General features: G+C 46.9%; 1 protein-coding gene across 10 annotated transcripts in view; it reads right to left on the reverse strand.

Moving 5' to 3' along the window:
• The window catches only part of SOX13 (SRY-box transcription factor 13), a 90,503-nt gene that overhangs the window by 19,464 nt on the left and 44,525 nt on the right, over window positions 1-26,514 (reverse strand). For 4 of the 10 annotated variants that reach the window (XM_050952293.1, XM_050952290.1, XM_050952291.1 and 1 more), the window contains 4 exons: window positions 4,008-4,215; window positions 2,303-2,408; window positions 1,450-1,536; window positions 271-443 (listed from right to left, as the gene is read on the reverse strand). In XM_050952293.1, coding sequence (XP_050808250.1) covers window positions 271-443; window positions 1,450-1,536; window positions 2,303-2,408; window positions 4,008-4,214 — 573 coding nt within the window. In that variant the 5' untranslated portion in view covers window position 4,215. Of the gene's footprint in view, window positions 1-270; window positions 444-1,449; window positions 1,537-2,302; window positions 2,409-4,007; window positions 4,216-21,062; window positions 21,275-23,045; window positions 23,104-23,941; window positions 23,997-24,768; window positions 25,137-26,514 lie in introns of those variants that run through there. The other 6 variants (XM_050952289.1, XM_050952297.1, XM_050952288.1 and 3 more) reach the window with 4 other exon arrangements.

A 26,514-nucleotide genomic window follows, 5' to 3' on the forward strand; every position in this document is an offset into this window, starting at 1 on the left:
ATGGTGGGAACAGAAACAAAACATGTTACGTGTCCTGACGTAATCCCTCCTAGAATTGCCAAAATCCAATATTCACCCGGCTTTATATTTTATTCCTTGCTCGGTCCTCGTGCGCCACCCGGTTCTGAGGTGCAGCTCAGGTGGAGCCAAGAGGGTGGGCAGCCAGACCAATGTGTGCCCTCTGGGCTACCTTCCCTGGTTCTGAAACTCACCCCTAGGGATGGGAGACAGGGCAGGGGAAATAGATACCCCAGAGTACTGGCCAAATACCTGCTCCTGCTGCTGCCGAGCCAGCTCCATCTGCTGCTGCTGCTTCTCAAACAGCATGGCCGCCATGTTCTTCTGCTCCGAATGGGCCGTCAGAAGCTGGTCCCGCAAGGTGGAGAGCTGGTTGATCATGACAAGCAACTGAAGCTCCTTCTCCGCTAAGCTCTCCTGGGTTCCTGGGCCAAGCAAGTAACCAAATAGCAGAGGGTGGGTAAACAAGGGCTGGTGGCTTAATAGATGATACCCCAATTATTCTACAAGGCTTAGGGTACATCTACACTGGTGTCAGAGGTGTGACATCAGCACATGTAGACATACTTGAGCTGGCTACCTTGGGTACCTGCGGGAGCACCAGATGTACAGTCCCACCCAGGACCCTGAGTATGTACTTGAGTGGCTAGCCCATGCTGTTACGGCTTTACTGCTATTGTTAATCAAAACTAGCTGGGGTCAATACATGCTGCAGTCACACCTCTGACTGCAGCACAGACGTACCCTTAGAGCAGCGGTTCTCAAACTGTGGGTCGGGACTCCAAAGTGGGTTGCGATCCTGTTTTAATGGGGTTGCCAGGGCTGGCGTTAGACTTGCTGGGGCCAGGGCTAAAGCCAAAACTTGAGTGCTTCAGCCCTGGGTTGCAGGGCTCAAGTTACAGGACCCCTGCCTGGGGCTGAAGCCTCCCTATTTGGCTTTGCCCCCCACCCCCCACACACACATCCCCCCCGTCAGAGCAGCAGTCTCGGGCTTTGCCCCCCCTCTCCTGGGGTCATGTAATTTTTGTTGTCAGAAGAGGATTGTGGTGCAATAAAGTTTAAGAACCCCTGCCTTAGAGCCAGCAGAGAGCTCAGCTGGGACTTGGACACAAATTCTCTAGATACTTTATTGGCGGGGTTGCTTTGTATTTCATCCCTTTAGCATATGCTCTACAGACTCACATAGTTGAGTTCTGACCAGATGAATATTCACCAAGACTGGTCAGATCTTTTCCCCCAAATTCCAATGAAAATTGCTACTGGAATTTCCAATTTTGAGCAAAACCAAAAAACGAGGGAGGGAGGATGTATGCAAAGCTCACCCCCTATTCACACCCCCTTTTCATGCGCACAAGACAAAGGAGAAAAAGGGCAGGGGGCAGATGGGAAGGTAAGGGCACAGGAGGGGATGGTAATTACTCTGCTGCTCACCTTTCACCTCTTTGGATTCCATGGTGTTTCTACCCAGAAGTCTTTCTTTCCAGTCACTGGAGAGTAACTTCTCAATGGTTGGCATAACTGTCACCACAGGAGTGTACAAGGTCAGAGAGATTGGAGAGAGACAGAAAGAGAGAAGTAGGAGAAACAATTTTAGTCATAGCCACTGATTGTCATCACTGTCTATGAGTACGGCCCTACCAAATTCACGGACCGTGAAATCTGGCGTCTCCCATGAAATCTTATCTTATATGTTATTTTTATCCTACAATACAGATTTCACAGGGGAGACCAGCATTTCTCAAATATGGGGTCACAACCCAAAAGGCGGTTGTGAGAGGGGGGTGTCACAAGGTTATTTATGGGGAGGGTGTCATGGTATTGCCATCCTTACTTCTGTGCTGCCTTCAGAGCTGGGTGGCTAGAGAGTGCCCAGATCTAAAGGCAGAGCCCTGCCAGCATCAGCGCAGAAGAGTGGCAATACCACAACCCCCCTATAATAAACTTGTGACACACACACACACACCCCCTTGTGTCAGGATCCCTACAGATACAACACCATGACATTTCAGATTTAAATAGCTGAAATCATGAAATTTATGATTTTTTAAATCCTATGACCATAATATTGACTAAAATGGACCGTGCATTGATAGGGCCCTATCTATGAGGCTACATTGCTTAGCACCAGTTCAGGATCTTGTTCAAAGTGCGTTTATTTGTATACCAGCGGCCTCTTTCAAAACTTTAGAAAAATAAAAGATACCCCCAAAATATAGGACCAGGATAAAGTTGTCCGTAGATCAGGGGGATTTCAATGGAGATGATGTTCAGAAACCCTTCTTACCCTCTTTCAAGTTTCTGTTGAAATCTAACTTTTCCTGGCTGCTGACAGCAGGCTCAAACGCAGACCTCCTGGAATCTATAGCATTGCTCACAGGAGACCGGGATTCCTGCAATGTACAAACAGTGACTCTCAGTTTCCCACCTATCACCACAAACCTCCAAAGGGGGAAGATTCACAGGCTCTAAGGACAGACTGGACCACCCCAAACATCTAATCTCCTATGTAATACAGGCCAGAGAACCACATGCAGTAGCTCCTGTGATAGGGTGAAGCAGGGAGGAGAGAAAATACATGGAAGGGTATAAAATACTACCCCGAGCTCTGCTCTGCAAGAAATATTCCTGCACATTCCTAACATAGACCCTCTCAGAAGATCTCAAAGCACTTTACAAAGAAGCAGTTTCACAACCTTTCTAAAAGGCAGGCTACTCACAGATGGAGAAACCATGGGAGAGGTTGAATAACTTACCCAGTCTCTAGGGAAGAACCTGAGGCAATATAAGGACTCCCATTGTCCTTAACGGGCTATCGAACAGGTCCTGGGAGAGTAGGAGAAGTAGGAACAGAGCCTAGGAGTGCTGGATGGCATTTCCAAGGAGAAGTCAATGGGAATTGGGTGCCTAACTTCTCTGGGCTCCTTTGAAAAGCACAGCCTGCCTCTGAGCTCTGACCACTAGACAGCACTTCTCAACTGGAGACTCCTTACTCCTGACCAACACCAGCCCCTTGAGCCTCTAATGCACTGAAGGCGACTTCTTTTTTTTTCATGATGCAAACGTTTGCTTGCAATAGTTTTCAATTATTTATTTAGGCTGCTATGCCTCTCTGCAAATGCGACCACCTCCGGGAAGGCAGGAATTGAAAGCAGCAGGGTCTGAGGCTATGCAAGCGGGAGTGGCTCAGCAGGGGGAAAACCCAAGAGCAATTAAAAAGGGAAAATGAAAGCATAGCTACAGGTTTCCCCAGAGGAACCAGAGTAGCTTCTAAGGCAGCACATCTGTGTGCTGCTACAGCGGGGCTGCTGGCTCTGTTCTGAAGGCCATTGTTCAAATCACAAGACTGACTCGATAATATCAGCAATGGACAGAAAGCCTGGGCGAGACTCAAATTTCAGCTTTATTTCCTATGGATGAGGAGTAAATGCAAGCAGTGGACAGGGTAACAACCATTTTCTCTTGCCTACTGACGACATTGCTGCATGGCCCAGGAGTCTAGGTTGAAACGTGGCATTACCCTCTCAAGTCTTGGAGGACAAGTTGGCTTCTGTCTCCACCTACTGGCAGGAAAGGCTAAACCTCATAGTGCCAGACAGCGCAGGAAGGTGGGAAGAAAGATGGTTTAGCGGTTAGGGTGCTAGCCAAGAACCTTGGAGGCAATCATACCTCTGACATACCCTTAGTATGCTTGAAAACTTGGTAGGCCAAAGGAGCTTGGTTACCAGAGTGATGAGTGCATTAGAGATTCCTGGGTTAGACAGAAGAATTAAATAGCCAGACCTGGGGTCAGCAGGTGCAACTGCATTCAAGGCACAGACTTATACCACATGGAATCCCATTGACTTCATAAATCAGCACCGAATTTGGCTCTGTGAAACTGCACCTGCTTACACCAGGCTGGGATTGGGCCCTGTGAGTTGGGTAGGAAGTAGGAGAGCCCAAACCTGCAGGCAATGAGGAGAGAAGGGACTCAGGAGACTTAGTCCCACCTGTGGAAGAGTCCGGGGATCAGCACTCTCTCTCAGAGACAGCGGCACTCCATGCAAATCGCTGGAGTGAGGATCGGAGCCAGTGGGTGCTCCCTGGAGGGACTCATGGCAGCTGTCTGTCTTCTCTTCTGTCTTGATGGTGCAGTTCACCATGCTCCCGGCTCCATCAAGTTCCAGGTGGGGAGAAACAGGGTTCCTCATGGACATCCTAAGGGAGAAGAGAGAGGTCAACACGGTGACAGAGCCAGAGTGGCTGCGCTGGCCATACAGCAATGATACCCAAGTTCTGGACGGAGAACTGCTAGGAGCATGTTTCAAGAGGGAACCACCCAGGAATAAATCAATCAGTGTCCCCGTCCTCCCAGCCTGTACATTCCAAGAGCTTGGGTCTCTACACTGTTTAAATGCACGTTCAGCACTGTTGGCAGGAAGCTTGTCCTCACAGAGGGTCATCTATATAACTGTGTAACAGCTATTACTCCTTCCCTCTGGCTCCTAACAGACTGCAGTGCAGCACCCTTTTGCTCCCAATTCCTCCAACAGCCCTGCAGCACAGTCATCTGCCTGGAGCAAGCACGGGAACCCACTGGTTTCACTCTGCCTGGCTGGTTTGCTGTGCCACCAGGAGTGGGACAATAGTCTTGAGTTTTGCTGCCGTTTCCAGATCCTATTGTTTGTAGTTTCCTCAATGTTCCCTGCTGCGGGTACTGGCTCCAGAGACCAGAAGCTCCCAGGAGAACAAACCCAACCCCCATCCTGAGTGTGATGGTGATGTTGGTCTAGTAAAAACCAAAACACACAAAGTCATGGGATTTGGGGCCAAAACAAGTGCGTGAACTCCTGAAGAAACAACTATACTTCGCATTTACCTAGCCACTTTCTGGAAAGGATCCATCCAGCACCACTTTATGAAGTCTCACAACCCGCTAGCGCATGGGTGAGAAGAATAGTGGTACCCATTGCTTAGATGAGCAATTCGAGGTGCAACAAGTCATTGACAAAGCTGAAAACAGAGCCCAGGAGCTCTGGCTCCTATTCAGTATGGGTCAGAGGACAGGATACAAGGAGTCAGGAGACCCGGCTCTGCACCCAAGCTCTACCACTGAGCTGCCCGCAGTTATATAGAGAGTCGCTTTCCCCACAGCTGTACGTGAGAATGCTTCAACATGCTCTACGAAGATCCACTCATTACCTTCCACATGTACACCCCCAGGAAGTAGGCAAGTGTTCGTATCCCCACGTTCCAGATGAGGATTGGACAGGTCAAGGGCCTGACTTTTCAAAAGGTGCTGAGTGCCCAGCGGAAGTCAATGGGAGCTGCAGGGACTCAGCTCCTTTGAAGAACTGGGCCCAAGGTGACATGCCTAAGGATATGTTGAACCTGCAGGAGACCTGCGGAACTCCTGGCCTCTGGTCTTGTGGCCAGACCAGCCTGTACATCTGCAGAAGGGGCTCCCAACTACCAGACAGCAGCACCAAGAAATGTCCCCAACACACCAAAGTCAGACATGTTTCCTATTGAAAAGGGAAGGTAAAATACCAGTCCTACTCAAATCAATGGCAAAGCTCCCATTGACATCAACAAGGCCAGGATTTCAACCACATTAATTAGAAGAAGCTTCTTTTACCACAAGAGTCTTTCTCCCTCTCTCTCTCAGGAGTCCCCAGACCAGGGTCCCTCGAACCCAGTCTCCTGTCTTTGCCACTAGCCCATGCCAGCTGCTTCAGAGTAAGGTTTAAGAGCAACCCGCTCAATAAGGAAGTTTTTTCCTAACTTCCATCAGCTGAAGTTTAGCTGGAGCCAGGCTAACCCCCACCCTTCATCCAAGTTTACTATAAAAGGTCAGATTCTCCAGAGGAACACTTGGCAAGCAGAACACCAGGAGAACTCTCTGCAGGTGCTCTGCTTACGGGGTCAGGAAGCAGAAATAACAACAAAATATTATATGGGATTTAAAAAAAAAAACCCATTTGCGCTGCAACAGCTGCTTGTGGTGCCACAGGCCACAGAGTCAATGTTTCCATGTGAATATATGACAATCCAAGATATCACCACTGCTGGTCTCACAAGCCAGGTATGAACCCAGTGCTCACTCGTTCTACGAGGCAGAGTCCCAGAAAGGATCAGACATGTCTATGGGGAGAGAGATCATCTACAATTGCTCTAGCAGGGATTTGTCTTATAAAGGCCACCAGCCCTGATGCCCCACAGCATGAATTGGTCAGCAGCAGGGGACCAGGAAAAATATTACCCCTTCCCTCACTCCCCCCTCCATGAAAATACAGGGACATTAAGGAGGGGATTTACGCTCTCCCAGAAATATCCGACATTGGCCACTGTTGGAGACAGGATCCCAGGCTAGATAGATCACTGGGTCTTGTGCCACAGGAGGAGGAATAATGGACTAAATGGACCATTAAGGTCTGTTGTGGCACGGCAGGTAGAGAGATACCAGAGCAGATGGACTGATGGGTCTGTTGTGCCACGGCAGGCGGAGGGATACCAGACCAGACAGACCATTGAGTCTGTTGTGGTGCGGCAGGCGGTGGGATACCAGAGTAGACAGACCATTGGGTCTGTTGTGCCACAGCAGGTGAAGGGATACCAGACCAGACAGACCATTGGGTCAGTTGTGGTGCGGTGGGTGCAGGGATACCAGACCACATAGACCGTTGGGTCTGTTGTGGTGTGGCAGGCGGAAGGATATCAGACTAGACAGACCGTTGGGTCTGTTGTGGAGCGGCAGGCGGAAGGATACCAGACTAGACAGACCATTGGGTCTGTTGTGGTGCGGCAGGTGGAAGGATACCAGACTAGATGGACCACTGGGTCTGTTGTGGTGCGGCAGGTGGAAGGATACCAGACTAGACGAACCACTGGGTCTGTTGTGGTATGGCAGGTGGAAGGATACCAGACTAGACAGACCATTGGGTCTGTTGTGGTGCGGCAGGTGGAAGGATACCAGACTAGATGGACCACTGGGTCTGTTGTGGTATGGCAGGTGGAAGGATATCAGACTAGACAGACCGTTGGGTCTGTTGTGGAGCGGCAGGCAGCAGGACACTGGGCTGGACAAACTGCTAGTTATGCTCTGAAGTGGCAATTCTTACGTTCTAAAACGTGACTTGATGGAGACCCCCAAAGACCCCATAGAAAGAACCACACCTGGAACGATGCTGCACGCTGCAGGCCATTTCAAGCCAAAGGAAGAGCGGAGTGGGGCCAGAGCAGCGGCTGCACCCAGGCTCTGGGAGCTCTGGAAATGCGCAGGGCAGCAATTACATAACAAACAAAGCCCAGCTCAAGCTGTGAATTAATCAAACCACTGAAAATAAAACCTTCCTCTCAGGAACTTCAAACAAAAGAAACGAAAACAACAAGGCCGGCTGGGTAATGAAAAGCCAGTGCTCTGAATAGGGGACAAAAGGAAGTGGAACAATAGGGTGTTGGACAAAAGCAATAAAGTAAAGGGAAGTGTGACAGCTCAACAATGGGGCACTGTGCGCGCCAGAGTTTCTGATCTTAGCAGGGCTTTTTTATCTCAGTTCCCTGCCCTTCTCTGAACAAATCATTGCACTTTCCAGGCTATTGGGTTTCCTTTTGGCTTGTACAGTAACTCCAGTCAGAGACCTACGTCTTTTAATTCTTATCCGTAGCACAGTCCTGCTTCTCTCTGGCCCCACAGCTCTCCTACCCCATCCCATCCCCAGAGGCTGAACACTCATCCCCTGGGTGTTGGAGAGGAAGGTCCTGAAAGACTGATTGGGAGACTGATCTAGTGCCCCCACACAAGGGCCTCTGGTAAAACACATCAATTGCATTCGCTAGACTTCAGCCGTGGCAAAACTGAATATGTTTGAGGACAGCTCAGCGGAGGAGGATTTTAGCCTTTGGTAAGCCCCATCTAGACCATTCTTGATGAGGGAGGGTCTCTACCTGTCTGAGCCACTTTGGATCACATTCACAGATGTGGCTTACAAAGGTTTGGTAATCTCTAGACTCCTCATCACCACACCATCTCTTTGCTCTTAGCATTCCACAAGTTAGCTACGTTGACTTCCCTGCAACTGACTAGGATTGGGGTCTTTCAGGTTAGACTTGATCATCGGTGGCCATTAAAGATCCCTGGCATTTTCTGAGAGAGTAGGGATCAGCCGCAGTGTTCCAGGTGAAAATTCTCCCCACCTCCCAGTGGTGCAGCACAATGGGCATCTGTTGGTTTCTACCCCAGAGGGGGCTTCATTCCAACTAAGCTGTCACTCTGTGACACGCTGGAGTCCTGGAGGAGAAAGGTACAATTTAAATGCACATTATTAGTTAGCTCCTTTCTTCTTCAGCTCTCAGAGCAGGTCAATTAAGCCTCAAATCTGTCCACTTCCCATGCTGTGGTTATTATTAGTCCTGTTTTACAGATAGGAAAACAAAGGCAGAGCAGTGTGGGCATTTAAGTAACTTGCCCAAGTTCACACAGCAAGGATGAGGGAATAAAAGCCAGGAGTCCAACTCACCATCCCTACTCTAACCACTAAACACCCTAACTGCTCCTTGCCTCTGAGAGCATTCCAGGGATGGGTAAAGGAATCCAAACTCTGGACTCTCCTTGCTCTCTGCTCATGCATGGTCAATGCACTGGTCCCGCCAGGTTACTTTGCATCGGCACTAAGTGCCATGCTAGTATCTCCTAGCATGGGGCTAGTGTTTCAGTGAGAACTTGAAGCCCCCATCCATCCGTCAGAGGGTATTTAGTGCAGTGCATGACCTGCTTCTTTAGCCTTTTAGCTAGAGAAAGAAACTCAGATTACAACATCCTGAAGGCCGCACAGGAAAGAATGATGTACTTTGAGACTAATGACCCCCACTGAGTCTCTGGCAGATCTACACCGCACGGGCACACTCAGCACTGATGGAAGCCTGTGACTCAGTCATGTTTCCTGTAGTGCTCCTTGGGTTCACTTGTAGCTAAATTGCAAGCCATCTCCTGCACGGGAAGATGGATGGGTCTTTGGTTAGGGGGCTAAGCTGGGACTCGGGAGAGCTGGGTTCAATGCCCTGTGCTGCAACGGACTTCCTGTGTGCCCTTGGGCAAGTAACGTAGTCTCCTTGTGCCTCAGTTCCCCAGCAGTAGCATGGATGGGTATAATGGCCCGGGAGGGGCAGGGGGTTGAGGATAAACACACCAAACACACACACTTTGACATGCCTGGATAATGGAGTCCATTTGCACCTCAGATTGATAGAAGTGGAAACTTTCCCAAGCTTGGAGAAGTTCATTAGGGGACCCCCTAGGTTCAGGCAGGAGCTGCACTGGCAGTGGATCCTTACTTTGCCAGGGCCCATGATGCCGCAGTCCAGCTGAGAAAGAGATTCCACCCCCAGGGCTGTCAATCCAGCAATGATCCCCCTACCCCCACGACGTTCTCCTGTGCGCGCGCACACAGACTATAATTCATTTTCAGAAGCCCTTAACTAACCTACAAAGATTGGCCTGAGAGAACTGGAATGGGACCATCTAGGCAACCTGCCCTGCGGATTCATAAGAGATCAGGAATGGAAATTAACTGAGCAAGGGGAAAAAAAAATATTCAGGGTCTCATTCCAGCTCTTTAAAAGCAGCAAAGAGTCCTGTGGCACCTTATCGACTGACAGATGTATTGGAGCATGAGCTTTTGTGGATGAATATCCGACGAAGTGGGTATTTCCACAAAAGCTCATGCTCCAATACGTCTGTCAGTCGATAAGGTGTCACAGGACTTTTTGCTGCTTTTACAGATCCAGACTAACACGGCTACCCCTCTGATACATTCTAGCTCTTATTACTGCAAAAAAAAAAACCCCAAAAAAACGCCCAACCCTGCTCCATGCACAACCCCATTGTGCAGAGGAGAGAGGAGATAAAGACTAGCCTGTTCTTGTCACAGGTCTCTCTCCTTCTCACTGGTATGTAGCCTTGTAAGAGGGCTGCCTTGTCGCCTGGACAATGGAGGAACCAGGAACAATCGGTTTGTGGCGCAGTGAAAATGTATTCATTTTTAAAGAGCACACAAAAGGAAAGTTCCATTCCGCCAGCAGGTCAGATTTCCATTGTACTTAACCTTTCGGAGCCACTGGAAGTTTACTCTTAAAATGGGCTTGTTACTTTGATAAGTGTCTGTTTGAAAAGGGCCTCATTGTATTTTTATTATACAGTTTGCCGAACAGGGGGAAAAAAAAAAAGAAAAGAAACCAAGTTATCTTGTTACAGGGCTTGTTCCACTAACAGGCCTCTTCTAACAGTCTCAGCTACTCTGCTCAAGAGACTCTTCTGTTCAGCAGACAATGGGAACAGGAACAATTGGCTTGGCACATGGAAAATGTCTTCATGTAACAGATCTTCTCCTTTAATGATTCCTCTTTTGCGGTTGGGAGGGGAGTGAACTTAGTATCAGGGAAAGATACCAGTCTGAAAGACTGAAGTCTTCCACTCCCAACGGCAGGTCCAGAACCATGGCTTTCTTGGTGCTTGGCCTAGGAGGAATGACCTCTGATGGGTAGAGGAGAGTTGGGTCTACAGGGCCTGTAGTTCTTGGATACCCTGCTGAGAATCCTAACAAGAGCTGTCCCAAGGCTGAATTTGTTTGGGTGATGTGGACACTTAATCATAGAATCACAGAATATCAGGGTTGGAAGGGACCTCAGGAGGTCATCTAGTCCAACCCCTTGCTCAAAACTGGACCAATCCCCAGACAGATTTTTACCCCAGTTCCCTAAATGGCCCTCTCAAGGATTGAACTCACAACACTGGGTTTAGCAGGCCAAAGCTCAAACCACTGAGCTATCCCTCCCTCCCTTATCCACTAGCAATGTATGGGACCAGACCCTTCGCTGGTATAAACACGCTGCCTCATTGCAGGGAGGAGGCCTAGGCGGGGAGTGTGCAGCTAAACCCCTCCTTAGCATGGTGAGGATCACACTTAATCCCATGTCAGCTCAGACACACGGCTGGGCCTTGTGACTCACTCCTGCTCCGTGCAGAGGGCTAGAGCGGGTGCTTCACATCAGCTCATGCAGCCCTCACTTGCAATGACAAAACCACACCCTCCTAGGGACGATCTGAGCAACCCCGTGATGGGAGAGCTTTGGGAGACCCCCAACGACTGCCTGTCTCCAATCGCTCTGCAGTGTTGACTCTCTAGGGAATTTCTCCCCTTCAGGCTTTATGCTCGTTGACGTCAGTGGAGTAGGCTGAGGAGCTGGCTCCATACGACCAAGGACTGAGAGATCTTGGGATGGTGACAACATTTCCCAACAGTAGCTGTGCAGCTTTTCTTTCTGAATTATTATTTCTATATGGCACATCCTGCAATTCTCCCCCTGGGTTGTGCCACCCTTCCTGGCTAAAACTTGATCCTATCTCTCCTGTTTATTCTGTAACAGGATGGCTCAAAATGCCAGGGCAGACTCTTTAACAATATCCACCCCTGGACTAGCACCACATGAACTTTTGGAGGCCTTGTATTCAGGGAGTAGCAAACTTCACTGGGGCCAAGGCCTTCACCAAAGCTACTCTGTGGCCATATATGGAGTTTCTCTCTGTAGTTACTGGTTAGCAAATGTTAACTTGCTTGCATTAAGACCGGCTTGGCTCAGCTACACAGCACAGACCTGGTTAGAAGTAGGCCCAGGATGTTCTTGTTCTAGCAGGGAAACGAGGGTGGTGCATGATTGCTGCCTTTCTTCTTCATCCCCTGGGTAAAACACACTCTTGCTGATTGCCTGGTATTGACACTAGTGCTGGCTACAAGACTCTCTTATTCCTGTTCACAGGCACATGATGAAACAGTGTGGTGAATAGAAATCTCCAGATTTCTGCCCTAGACACCTAGGCAGAGACTGGAGGGTGAGTTCCAGCCTCACTCCAGCTGAGGCACTGAACCATGTGATAAGACCAGGGAGACTGTGTCCCACGCATCATCAGTTTCCTGTGATTGCAGGGAGTTAAGCTGTGTCCTCCCTAAGTGACATAAAATAAAACCCGTTGAGGAGGAGGAGAAGCAGGGTTGGGTGGGACAATGTAATAACAGAACTTCAGTGGATGTCTATTGCACCTTTCCACTGAAAGGTCCCCAAGTGCAACAGATCCCATGTGCTGGCCAAGGAGTGCCTTATAGTGGCAATACAACAGCATCGAACCATGGGGACAAATGCTGCTCTTAACTCACAAAATGGGTCAAATGTTTCCCATTAATTTATCCCACAGGAAAAACAACTGGCAATGAAAGAAACGGGCCTTTGAGCATCCAGCCCTGGTAAGTCCGATGTGGTCTTGCCAAGAGGATGTTCCGTGGAGAAGCTGTGTGCTTTGGCAGCACACGCAGAAACATCTGAGGAGCTTCCAAACCACATATGTTCGAGGAGAGGTCAGACAAGGCAACTACACACCTGCATCATGTGCTGTGGGGTGGGACTGAATGAAGGACATAGTCTAGCAAGGCATCTCAGAGCAGTTGGGCCCTTCCACTCCCTGCAGCAGAGAGGATATGCTCCAAAGCGCTTGGTTCTGGCTGCAGCGTGCATAGAGACAATGGCACATGCACACACACACAATCTCCGGGACAGGACAATACATTCCAGCAATGTCCAGCTTCCCCAGTCATGCCCAGGAGTTTCTGCAGCTAACTCAGAAGGGAATGCACCACGCTCCCTGAGCTTAACTGGGCTGTTTGAAACCCAGCTTTAAAAAAAAAATTAAAATGGGGGGAGTCGGGAAGGGGAAGAAAGCCACATCCAAGCAAACCCTCTCAAACAGCCAAAGCACAGGATGAGCAATAAAAAGGGTCCAATTAGAGGCAATCACAGCTATTTGTTACCCTGGCAATTCCAGCCCTCCTTGTCTCAGAAAGGGAGGACAAGTAAGTACTCTATGCCATGCCAATTGGTTCCGGTATTGTTTGAGGTTAAAAATAAATCCCTTCTCTGGCAACTGTAATGCTCTCAACTAGGTGCTAAACCTACACCAAGGGACTTGATTTGAAAGGGCTCTTGCAACAGCCGAAGATGTGGAGAGTGTCTGAACAGTGAAGGCACAGCGGGAGTCAGTATGTGATGCTAGCTCCCCTCGGTAAATCATGTGAAGCCTGGTTTTTAAAAGAGCTCAGGGCCTAATTTGCCAATTCAGCACCCGCAACTGGGGCCAGAATTTCAGAAGAGTTCAGCATCAAGTGTACACAGGTCTTCTTATTCGGGTGCCCAAAAGAGAGCCAGGTTCTTCTGATGTCAAATGAAAGGGATACTACGTACCTATCGCTGCAAAGAAGCTGGTCATTCATGCTTCAAGGGATTGAGATGGAAGGGGTTAACCACGCAAAATATTATACCAAAAAAAAGGCAAAAAAAAGTTCATAGCAAGAGCCGGGCAGGGGGAGCGGAGGTGTGTGGGAGAATCCTCTTTAGAGCACATTATTTATTAAAAAGGTCTAAGGGCCTGATCCAAAACCCAATGGAATTAAAAGCTACACCTACATGGCCCCGCCACATGGCTGACAGGGCCAGGTAGACATTGCATGGCCTACGGGGTGTGAACCACAGTGTGAGTTGATGTGCTGTGTTTTAATTGCCCCGTGGGGACGCTGCTGGGGTGACCTAAAAGGTACCTAGTTCACATTTACGTAGTCCTGTTTCAACCCCTGTAGTCCAAACTGAGGGGCCACGTGGACACAGCCTTTGACTCCACTGGGTTTTAGACCAGCCCTTGAGAATTCAAAAGGCTCATGCATCAGGCCCTGGATGCGTTCACTCTGCTGTGTTCTCTATTTACTCTCCTCTGAAAGGCTGCAGGCGCCAGAACCAGTGGACCAGAAGAGTTACCTAGTCTTGCCCGTTGCTCCTCCATGCAGCAACACTTTCAGGAGAAGGACAGTCAGTCATTCCTAGATAAAGCACAACATCAAGCCCTTTCCAGGTGACAGCAATTGTTCCCCATACATAACAACTGTCTGCAGGCAGGGAATCGGATGGCTCTGGGGATTGGCATTGGCATAGGGAAAAGGCACTTACCTCCGGACACCAGGTCAAATCCAGCCCAGGTTTGCATTGAAAATGATGAATGATTAGACACCCCTATAACCCCTGATTCCTGAAACTACTCAACTTGGAAGTGCCAGCTCCTGATGGAAAATACATATATCAGATCCTTCCCAGAGCCACAGCGTTCATCCTGAGAGAGCTAGAGTCTCCTCCACTTGGAGACAGGCCAGAACTGAAATCCCGGTTTAGTGTAGCAGAGCACTGGGGAAAATCACAGCTCTAGAGAGGGCCCTGCTGGGGAAACCCTCAGGCACAAAGATGAGCCCTTGGAAATCAAAAAGCCCCAGGAGCAAACTCCACAGCTGGGGAACTGCTACTATGGACATCCTGCCTGCAATCCCTGCTATAGCCCAGCAAAAGCACCTCGGCCCTCCTTTGGAGGGACTTTTTTGCAAGTTGCTTTTGCTACCACGTGTCAAGGCAGAGAGAAATACAAATATATTCCTGCATTTGAGCAGGGTATCTGGTGAGCTCCCCACATGAGCCCACCCCCAATCCCGACAACCAGGTTATAAACGCAATAGCTGCAGGATCCTCCCTCAAGTAGCAACTCCTACCAAGGAAGACCAGGATGGCAGTCACCACAGACAGTGAAAACCTAAGTGTCAGTCTCCCTCACCCTCCCATGTTGCATAACACCCATCTCCCAATCTGCACACTGCACAGTTAACACTAAGTTCCACGGTGTGGCTATAAAATATCAGCAGTCTTTGCACATTCCAGGCTGCAAAAGCGGCAGCCTGCATGCACCCTCGAGACCGGGGAGAGAGAGGAAAAAATAAGAACACATATACATTTCTTCTTCCAAACACAACTCGAGGAATCCCTGCTGGCCACAAGGGGAGACAATAGCACATATCCTGCCAGGCAAACATATTGCTTTCCTGCTAGACTTGGAATGTCCTTTCAGGGCATTTTCCAACCATTTCCACCCAGCGTAGCTTAATAAGCAAAAGAATAGATGGCTTCCCTCTGACACCCATCCCTCACACCCAAATATAATATCCCCGGAATCTGGAGAAGTACCCATAATTTTATTGCAAGTCTTGCAATGTTTTGCTTCGATCCCCAGCTGCCGGAGTCATATGATTACATTCATTTAAAGGAAAAGGAAGTTTCTAGCCCACGTGGTTGCAGAGAAATGCCCTAACAGCAGAAGGCAAACAAAAAGAACCCAAAGTTTATATACATATTAAATCTCATGACATTCACAAAAATCTCGTGATTTCGGGAAGTGTGACCTCCTGATTTTTGAACACTTGGGATTGCAATTCTGAGTTCTGATTTTAGACTCCCTGGAACAGACTCTTCTATCTGTATGCTACTTCTATCTCTAGCAAGGTTAGAGTAAATTATAATCTTTGGTAAAAACAGCAGAGACCTCAAAGACTTAGCAAGCAGGGTTCTGTGTTTTACAGACCTAAGATCTTGTAAGACTGAATTATGGAGCCTGGTAGGATGTTACATAGATAGGCCCATTCAGAAATATGCATCAACCACTCCTAAGCATGCTCAGGGGTTAATTTTCAATCAACAAGAGACTCTGAGAAAAGTCGTAGGTGGCAGACTGGACAAATCTGTGTTCAGTAGAGAGCCAGTTGTGGCCATCCACCTGTGACTGAGCAGAGGCTGTTGTCTCTCACAACACACACACAGAGCGCAGACAGAGCTAGCTGCCTCCAGCATTGGTCTGCAGCCAGCCCCTGGAATCTAGGGAAGCAGGTTAGCTCCAAACAATGGAGAGCACATTCCATGGATCACTGCAGTGATCCAAAGATGGAAGGCGGGAGTTGGATGGGGAGAGAACAGGAACATTGTTTAGATGGGGAACTGTAACCAGAGATGGCTGAGATGACGACGTCCGGCTACCCCATCCAAAATAGCTTTAGGCAATCTCATCAGCTGGCTTTGCAAAATTTTGGCCCAAAGTAGCAACAAACTCATGGAATCATTTCCCCTCTCCCACAACCCAAACCCCAGCAAAGCTGAGCACAATTCCTCAGCCAGGTCGTGGTGCAAGGCTATCCCCGGAGTCGTAACACAGTCTGAATTGGTTGCTGAAGCAGGGTTGCATTTCAAGTAGGGCCAGTCAATGAAATGTGAAATTTGAAATTTTGAAATGGAAAAAAGGGGACACATTTCACCCAAAAAAAAATCCACAAAAGATTTTTTTTTTTGGACCCATTCCAAAAAATGTTCACAGCGCCAACAATGAGACACAAGGACTTCAGGAAAATGGCCACAGCCTTAGGTTTGCATCCATGGCAATTTACAAACACAGCTTTGGCTATTAGAGGACTCCCATATAGTACCATGTGTACATTTGATTAAAGCAGCAGGAGACAGTCTATTAAAGCATACAGCCCCATTCTTCCTGCAAGCCCAGGATGGAAGTCCCCCATTCACCTTCAAAAAGATGCTAAACCGATTCTGAAACAAAACAGTAGAAACACAGATCACACGTGCCAGCTAATCCACACACATCAGGAACAAAACCAACCTACAACTCCAAGAGCACAGGCCTCCACCACTGAAAGGAAAAAGCTCTACCCGCTGTCGATAGGGCTTTTATTTTCTGTGCCGGATGCAATCTCTCATATGCTCACGTATCATCTTCATAATCCTGGGTATTAGAGCAATAGAAGCCTATTGCATTTATTTACCTGGGACTGGACTCTTCACTGCAATGAACCAGTCAGCCTTATAACACACACAGACGCCTCGCATTTAAAACCTTACACGGGCACCCGTGATCCAGAAGGGAAAACCACCCCATCTGCTTTCATGAAAAGCCACCAGATAAAGAGGTTGCTGGAGACGTTGCAAATTCAGCACTGTGAAGAAGGAAGGCAGGGAAGCGATGGTAGTGTTCCAGCACGTTTGGCAACAACTGTGTCTTCGCAGCCAGCGAGGCCCTGCCTTTGGCAAGATGGTGCTCAGGGCAAATCAGAATTTGGCAACCCCCCCCCCCGCCCCAAAATGGCAAGCGAGCAAATATTCACTGCCAGCTCCAACATTAGCCACTTGTTACTCTGCTGCCTAGCTCAAAAGACCCCCACCCCCCGGACGGTCCTACAGCTTGGGATCTGCATCCATGTCTCTTCTCAGCTGGCACTTTAGGGAGCTCTCTGCCTGCACCTGCCTTAGGAAACAGGGCTTTGGAGCGGAGCCCAGAGCAGCAAGTTTTTACCTGGAGCTGGAGCAGAGCCGGAGCACAGCTCCAAAGCCCTGTTAGGAAACCTGCTGTTCTTTGCATAAAACCTCCCACCCTGAAAAATCCCACACTACTTTACAGATATAGGCCTGATCCTGCCAGGGGCTGAGGACTCAGGCCCCGATCCAGCATGCTTGGCTTCAAGCATGTGAGTATCCTGAGGACTTCAGCACCTCAGCTCCAGTGGATACAGCAGCAATGACAGGCAGCAGCCGGGGGGGGGGGGGGGGGAGTGTATCCCACAACAATGTGAATGGGATTGTGTGCAGCGGCCCGTGCAGGGGAAGGAAGAGCAGTTTTGGCTGGGACCTGACTCTTGGGAAGGACCACACAGAACAGACAGGTCTCTTCCCAAACCTTCACCAACTGCACGAAGCGCCAGTTATCTCCCCAAGAAGGGGAAACTCTGCCAGAATCCGAACCCGTGGTTCCAGCAAGCCTGCATATTTCCAGCCTGAGCCATCCCCCTGGCCTCACTCCCTGAATGCAATAGGCTTCCCTCTCCAGTCCGGTGAAACAGAATCATACTAAAATGTGTTAGCAACGAGTCCCCTTTAAGCCATCCCCATGCACCTGCTAAAACTTTCTGACAGGGTCAGATGGAAACAGCCATGCTTTGCTTCAGTGCAAATGTCACTGAGACTCAAGGGAAAACAGACTAAGGAAGATGCACTGACTGTATTCAGGGACCTTCCCCCCAACAGATCCCTGCCATTCCTGCCCTCTCCTGAGAAGTGGCCATACTACGGAATAGCCTATCTGTCCTAGGTACTTGCATGGCCCCTATTACTGCAGTATCTGACTGGCTTACAGCCTTCACTGTATTGGGCCTCATGACACTGCTGTAAGGAAAGGCACTACCAGTATCCCCCTTTCACAGATGGGGAACTAAGGCACAGCTAGACTAAGTGACTTCCTCACGGTCACACAGGAAATCTGTGGTAGAGCAGAGAACTCAACCCTGGTCTCTCAAGTCTTCCATGAGCACTGGGGCATCCTCCCTCTCTAATGAACCTTTCTAAGAATCACTTGGGGAGGAATCTGCATTTCTCGTCCATTGCCGTGTTCCTTTATTCACCCAGCGTTGATCTGTTTCCCCTATTTGCCCACGTACTTCCTCCCAATGAGGAGGAAATGGGTCACAAATGTTGATGGGAAGGAATAGTCTCTTGGCCTCTTCTCAAGGGGGAGGAGGTGTTGTTTCCATCACTTAGTCAGTGGTATGTTCGAATGCACTTTGGAAAAGAGTATGGTTTCCCCCACCCATTCAGAGGCCAAGGCTGAAACACTGGAAAATAGAAACAAAGGGTTTCTGTCATGAGACAGCATCGGGAGATTGGTCATCGCTCCGGGTAAGCTAAAGGAGCGACGTTCACATTTGATGTATAAAATATTCCCCTCAGATCTATCTAGAATTTCTAAGACAACATACGCCTTCTTCGCCAACTCCAACTCGAAACAATTAAATAATTCAGAGGTGGGACTTAATCAATACCGCAGACCTGGGGATGGGAAAAAACCAGGTCAGTCACTAAGTTAAATTAAGCGTTTGCAGGATAGGGAGAAAAATGAATTACGGGGTTTCTACAGATGTGAGGTAAAGGAGCTGGGAGAAGACTGACCAATAAGCTTTAGTGTATGTCTGCACTGCGATAAAAGATGCGCTTGGCATCCCCCCAGCTGACCCAGGTCAGCTGACTAGGGCTTGCGGGGCTAAAAATTGCAGCATCAATGTTTGGACTTGGGCTGGAGTCCGGATTCTAAAACCCCACAATGCGGATGGGTCTCAGAGCCCAGGATTCAGCCCGATCCCGAACGTCTACACAGCAATTTTGTACTGCAGGGCAGACATATCCTCAGTGACAGTTTCTGTACCACCACCAGCATCACTACATATTTAGTGCCAAATACTGCTCTCGCTTACTCCAGTGTAAATCCAGCCTAACTCCGCTGAAATCCCTGGGGCAGATCCTCAGCTGCTGTAAATTCACCCAGTTCCATGGTATAAATTGTCATAGGTGCACGGAGCTAAGATCGCTTACACCAGCTCAGGATTTTTCCCTTGGATTTATGCCATTGTGATACAGCAGAATCTGGCCCTTAAAGAGAAGAATTAATGTCTTAAAATATGTAAGCCCTATTTTTCTAACAGGTGTGCGGAATATTTTCATCTCACTCTTACCTACTCAAATTGAAATATCAAATAGTGTTTGCGCCCACTTTTCCTCCCCCACTCTGTGGTGCAATGTGGAATAAGCTTGACTCTCTCGTCAACAGAAGTTGGTCCAATACAAGTTATTACCTAACCCACCTTGTCTATTTATTTCCTTTCCATTTCCTACTCTGAGCCGGTGGCAGAGGGAGAAGGAGAAAAGGGAAAGAACAGACGGAGCAACCCTCACGTTTCCAATTTAAGTTGATAGGAAAATTTTCAGTTTGAAACAAAACGTTCATGTTCACTCATTTCATTGAAAAATTCTGCTTTTTTCTTTTTTTGGTTTGTGGGAAATACCATTTTTCAACCCGCCGCGCACCTGTCTATGTGACACTGAATCTATTCCTTCTTCAGTAAAACAATGAGTCTTATTTTTTTTTAAACAAAGAAAATAGTGAATAAGGAGAAGGGCGGGAAATACAGAAATCACAGAAATTCAGAGTTGGAAGGGACCACAAGAGGTCATCTACTCCATCCACCTACATTGAGACAGGATTAAGTACACCCTAGACCATCCATGACTTTTACTTGTTTAACCTATTTTTAAAAACTTCCAATGATGGCAACCTGTGGACACGCACAATCCATTTCAAGCTCATTTAAGGTTCTTTTTCAGGACACAAATTCCACAAACTAGGGCTTAAACAAAGAAAAATTAGAATAAATGGCATTTTTCCTTCATATGCTATCTACCTGCTTTCACCTCTGGAAAGCCACCATTTACTAATTTAGAAGCCTGGTTCCAGGAAGGTGCTAAGATCGGATTGAAAAAAAAATGACAAAAATTTTTCAGTGAAAAGGAAATGATTTTTTTTTGGCGAAAAGCATTGTTTTGTTGTAAAACTTTGAAGAAAATTTAACATTTTTGTGAACATATTTTCCCCCCCATTTTCAACAAATGATTCGATTTGAACATTTTTATTCTGTTTCGACTTGAAAAAGTGGTGTTGCATTTCATTCTTTGCAACTTTCCCCCTCTCCCTTTTTCCCCACAGAGAAGGGGAGAAAAACCTCCAAAATTGAAAGTTACAACAAAGCAAAAAATGTCATTTCTCCAAAAAAAATCCTTGAAAAAATTTTGAATGAACCAAATTTTTTTCCGTTGCATCCCACATTTTTCAAGGAAAATATGTGCCATTTTCAAGCAGCCCCAGTGCTGAGTGCCTCCTGCAGAGTGAAACTACTTTCAGTGGCAATGGAGGATACCCAGCATGTATAGGGTGACGTCCTTGCCCCATTCAAGTCAATTGGAGTTTTGTCACTGATTTCTGTGGGGCTCGGATTTCACCCTCAGCATGTTACAGATTGGACCCTAAATGAGCAGATTGCTGGCCTATGCAAACCAGAATCCATTTTACACTCCACGTGCTCTTTACCAGTATTCAGCGGACGACGTATTGGGGTCCAAGGTGGTGGTAACAATCAAGATTTTTTCCAAAGCCAACATCTCCACACATATTTTCATTGCAGTAAAAAGAGACCTTGACACAGCACATGTGACTGTTTTACAATCCGTGAACTCTCAAGGTATCTTGGATAGTAAAGCATGTGAATTTCACTTACATTGAGATCCAGTTATACAGAACTCTGATCTAGTGACTGTGGTGTCAACAACGCTTTCAATTTTATCACAAGCCTTGCAATTTTCAGTGTTTTTCCTCAAAGCCCCAGCAGCTGGAATCAAGGCATTGCATAAGAATCTCAGCTTTCTTTCTTTTTTTTTTTTAAATAAGTTTTTAGCCCTTGTAGTTGCAGAGAAAAGCTAGAAAACATGAAGCAAGTGTGACCTAAAGGCTGAAAAAAACAGAGGGCAAATAAGAAGAGCCCGTTATTTTTAAAAATCTCACAATGTTTAAGCCAATCTCATGATTTTTGAATGTTTGGGGTTGGCAATACAGAAACTGTGATGCTATTTAAAGATGGAAGCCCCTGCTTAGAATAAGGGCTTGTCTACACAGAGAATCTCAGGAATGTTTAATTCATTTAAAAAATGAATTAAATAAAACCAAATTAAGGTCACTTCAATGCTGAATAAGAGCACCAACACAGGGGTTTAATGCAGTTTAATGAATCCATTTTAAATTCACACCTCTCTTTAATTTGGATTAACTTTCCTGGGTGACCTGTGTAACCAAGCCCGCAGCGCAGAATCAAATCATCCATATGGAGGGTGGTGAGGAATATCTATTGTGCTTTAAATTCACACCCTAGCTATTTCACACTAACTTCCCCGGGTAGCCAAGAATGACTATGCTGCAAGAGGTTTCCCTGTACAAAAGGGCCGTAAGACAACAAACACAAAGCAAACTATTTTTGGTGTCACACTTGTGCAATGTTTTTATAAAATTTGTCTGAAGAATTCAAGCAAATCCACACACAGATCCCTCAATTGGTGTAAACTGGCGCAGCTCCACTGACTTAAGGGGTGGGACCCAGACTTTCCTTTACTGGGACTGAGTGATGGACCGGTTTTAAGAGGAGGAAAATTTAGGCTTAACATTAGGCAAAGCTCCCTGACACTAAGATGTATTCAACTGGGGAATGATCTCATAAGGAAAGTGATGAAACTCCACCACTGGAGTCACTGAAAACGGGACAATGCCCTGAGGAATACACCACAAGGAACAGCCCTGTGCTGACTCTGCATATAGTGAGGTGAACTAATTGGTCTTTTCCAAATCCTAGCTTTATGATTAAACAATCAGCTTGTTTCTTCTGGCCATGAAGATGCCTTCCTAACGACAAGAACTTAAGACGTCACTCAAATCGGTCAAGTGACAACTTTGGATTCAGTAAATGTCCAGAGATGTTTTACCAAGAGAAGGCTATGTAAAAAATGTACAACTTTTTTTTTACACAGTGGCAAGAGATAACTCTTTATATTAAGGGTATATCTATGCAGAGTTAGTTCATGAATAAGGATGTTGTAATATATGGTTATTCAGTTGCTAGCGTCCAACAGATCAATGATTTGCTTATAGCTATGGATAACTACCTGTAATACCTGCAACTGATATAACCAGCTGTAACAGTTACTACTCATGTCTGTAACATGCTTATAACACCTATTAATTGTTTAGTAACCCTTTATAATAAGTGTGACTTTGCCATATAGTAAAGCTAACCTTTAATTAGCGCAGACTGCATTAGTTTTCAGGACATGGTGTTAGCTGTATTTAGTGGAAACACCATAAATCTTTGAGGGGGAAGGGGAAGAATGCACCAAATCTAGGTATGCTCTTCCAAAAAGAATTGTCAGTTGAAAACCCCAAAATGCTGCGGATAAATTCTAGAGGGATAGCCAAGCCCTATGCAAAAGAGCTAATCGGGGAATGTAACTCTAGAGTCTGTCTTTTTCTCCCCACCCCATGATGAAAAAACTACAGAAAGGAAAGAGGGCCATGATCAAACATAGCTGAAAAAACTTGGGAAGTGGAGAGGGGGAAATTGAGAGGAAGGAGGAATTATTAAATGAGAAGATATTTAAAAATTGAAGTAAATAATACAATCTAAAATGTGAACGGATAGATGAATAATCTATTCTACCTGTGCAATTGTAAATTTGTCTCTCCCAGCCCCTCATTCTTTTCAAAGCCTTGGGGCAGATGCTCAGCTTGGGTAAACTGGCGTAGCTCCCTTCCTGCCAATGATTATAACTAGACCTGTTCAGAAATGGTTTGGTTTTTTGGTGGGGAGGGAGTTAGTGTTCTCGAAAGTCTGTATGAAAAAATTTGACATTTTCATGAAAAAAAAAAAAAAAAAGCATTTTTAAATTTTCAAAACCCACGTCACTATGTCCGTCCTCCTCCTGGCCCCATTCCCAGCCTCAGTGCAAAACAGGAAAATGTGTGCGCGCGGGGGAGTTACAAGGAAAAAGAAGAGGAGAGGGGAAAACTGAAAATACATAGCCAGTGACACAGCTTTTTTTTTTTCCTCTGTCGAAGTTTTATTTAAAAAAAAAAATCCACACAATTTTGGGGGTTTTGAAAAAAAAATCATTTTTTTGGTCAAAAAAATGTTTAGAGTGAAAAAATATTCCCTAGCTCTAATTATTGCTGAATATTTATATTGCAGTAGCACTTGGAATCTCAGCCAAGGCAGAGTCATTGTGCTAGGCACTGTACATACACAAAGGAAATGACATTCCCTGCCTTAAAGACTGCAGCTTACGCCAGCTGGGGATCATCATCTGGCCTTTGAGCTTCCTCAAAACTAACGTACTTAAAATTCTCCCTCCCTATATATTCCCTCAGCTGCAATTCTGCCAACGTTTTCACCTGGCATCATCGCTCAGAAAGTTTAATCAATTTACAGTTGGCTGATCATCTCTAAGAAAGAAATAAAAAAAACCATTGAACAATACCAGACGCATCCCACAGAACTGAAGTGGGTCAGGGCCGCCGAAAGGAAAAAAAGACAAACAACAAACAAAAACAACTTACCTAACAGTTGCGGCAAGGTCCGGAAAGGTGAATGGCTTCTGACAATGAAACACGTTGTGACGAAGGCGCAGAACGGGAGATTGAAAGCTATTATTGCCCACCCTTGTTTTCGTCAACTGTTTCCTGTACCCCCACCCGAAAGCAGCCCTCAGACTTATCTAAAAGTACAATCTTGGTATTTTTTTGTGCGCGCAATTCTACACACTCAGCATTTCCAGACAAACCAAGGTTCTTGTTTGACTCAAGTGGTTCATAAACAATACTTTCCTATCTGAAAAAGGGGCCGAGACATCAGACCCTTCTCCTCCCCTGGGCACTGGAGGAAAGAGAATAATCTTGGGTAGATTGTCATCTCTTCCCACATACCTTTAAGGACAGAAGGGTACAGAGAGGGGTAGCTATTTCTAATTGCTTTTTTTGCAAGTAGCCAGCTGCGTGGGACACCACATCAGGTGAAGTTTGCAGCACGTCTATAAACCAAACACTGTTGCTATTTCAGTTCCACTCTAAAATGACCTGAATCTATTGCCGAAATTATCACTGGAAGAGACCTAGAAAATCATTCAGACCATAAAGCCAAGGCAGGAGTGTGTCCAAGGCTATTTGTGTCCAGTCTAGTTTTGAAGTGTCTCAAGCAATGAGCCTTCCAGCATTTCTACTGGAAGACTTTCCATAGAAAGTCATTGTGGGCCAGTGGTTGAAGCAAACTGAGACACAGCAGTTCTGGGTTCTATTTCCGGCTCTGCCCCTAATGTGTTGCATGACCCTGGGCTAGTCACTTCCCCTCTCCGTGACTCATTTTCCCAAAGGGGATATCATTCACCTACCTCACTGGGGTGTTGTGAAGTTCTAGGGACGAGATCCATTACTGTTGAAAGTTTGCGTAACTCCAACGAAGTTGATGGAACTACTCTACACTGAACGACACCAGTGGGAACTGGCCTTAACGAAGCTCAGATGAAAGGAGCTACATATCTATTATCAATACAACAGATTTCACTATTAGGATAGGCAGCCCAAATTTTCTTTTTCTTAATTTCCTCCAGTTAGCCCATGTTAGACTGTACATCCCCTTCTTAAGCCACTAAACAGCTCTGCTCCTTCCTTGCTGCTGCTGGCATTAGAGAACCTCAGAGAGAGGCCTCAGTAGAACAACACCTGACACCCTGTGCCATTTCAGCAGCCACAAAGAGTAGGCACCACCTCTCTGGCAGAACTCTTTCCTCACAGCATAAAGGCAGCCTGCACTGCTGTGGTTTGTGCGGTAGGCACTGCTGAGACATGTGCACTATGGGACTCTGTCAACACTCCCATGTCAACCATGCTCTACTGCAGGAGACAGTGGGCTTTATTCTCCTATCTGGAGTTAAACTGATGTCTAGAGTGCAGTGTCAGGCCCTCCCTCCCACAGATAACTTACAAGACCAATTGACAACGATCAAGGGGAGTGCTCTCCTCCAGAGAAGGTTCTGTTGTTCTTTCCTTGTTTAAGCGTTTTGGAATAGACTGGTGAAAGTGAGGTATGGTTAAAGTACAGCCACTGAACATGGGAAACTTCTATGCAAGCTTCCTGAACACAAGTTCACACCCTCTCTTGCCAATGCACCACCCCAGCCCTGCACCGCACCTCCTCTTCCATGCCTGGCTCTACCTCTTGAGCAGAGGTAGAGCTTCTTGGACAATTTAGGCACACATTGGTGATGGGTAGCAATGTCAGCAAACATGAACCAGCAAGACAATAGCTGAGACCACACTAAGTCAGTTTGTGACCTCCATCATCAACTTCCTCATAGCCTTTTCACAACATTTCACGTCCTCCATTTCATGTGACAGGAAGACCACTCTTTTCAGAAGTGGCCACTCATTTTTTTGACACCTCCATTTGTTGGGTACCCAACGTCCTAAACCTTGAGCCAGACTTTCCCCAAGAGCTGAGCACCCTCTGAAAACCAGACCTAAGGTTTCACAAGTTGGGCACCTAAAACCAGGGGCTACGTCTGAGAATTTGTCTGCATGCTCTCCCACCTCTTCCTACCTTATGGCACTCGGACCACTGCTGTCCCCAGAAGTACCTAGGTTTGCAAAGCACCTTGGAAGGTTTAAAGGGCTCTGGAAGCATTCCCAAACTGCAATTCAAAAAGCAGAGTGTTAGACAGCTTACCCACAAGCAGCAAGACAGAGACCCTGAAAGCCAAGCTCATCCTCGACAGTTACCATGCGCAGAAAATGCCACCATTCTGAGATGGCTGTGCACAAATTCAGTTTGGAAGATATAATGCTGCAGCTCAGCTGCTGTGGGTCTGTGACATTTTAACGACAGATTTTAGCTGCTGTGACAGGAGCGGCTTGGCAATTTGCTGTTAAAATCTTTAACTTTTCTCAAGGAAATAAAGCCTGCCAAAGGCTTCCAAAAAAAACGCTATGCCTGACTTCTCTCTCAGTTACGAGTGTAAATCCATTTACTGCAGTGGAGTTACTCCTGATTTATACTGGGGTAAGAGTGGAGAATCAGGCCCCTTGTGCTGATGGCTCAATAGGTGGCCCTCTTCCCTTCAATTCAGTATTGGACCAAT

Source organism: Gopherus flavomarginatus, chromosome 5 (genome assembly GCF_025201925.1).
Source record: "Gopherus flavomarginatus isolate rGopFla2 chromosome 5, rGopFla2.mat.asm, whole genome shotgun sequence".
NCBI lineage: Eukaryota > Metazoa > Chordata > Testudines > Testudinidae > Gopherus > Gopherus flavomarginatus.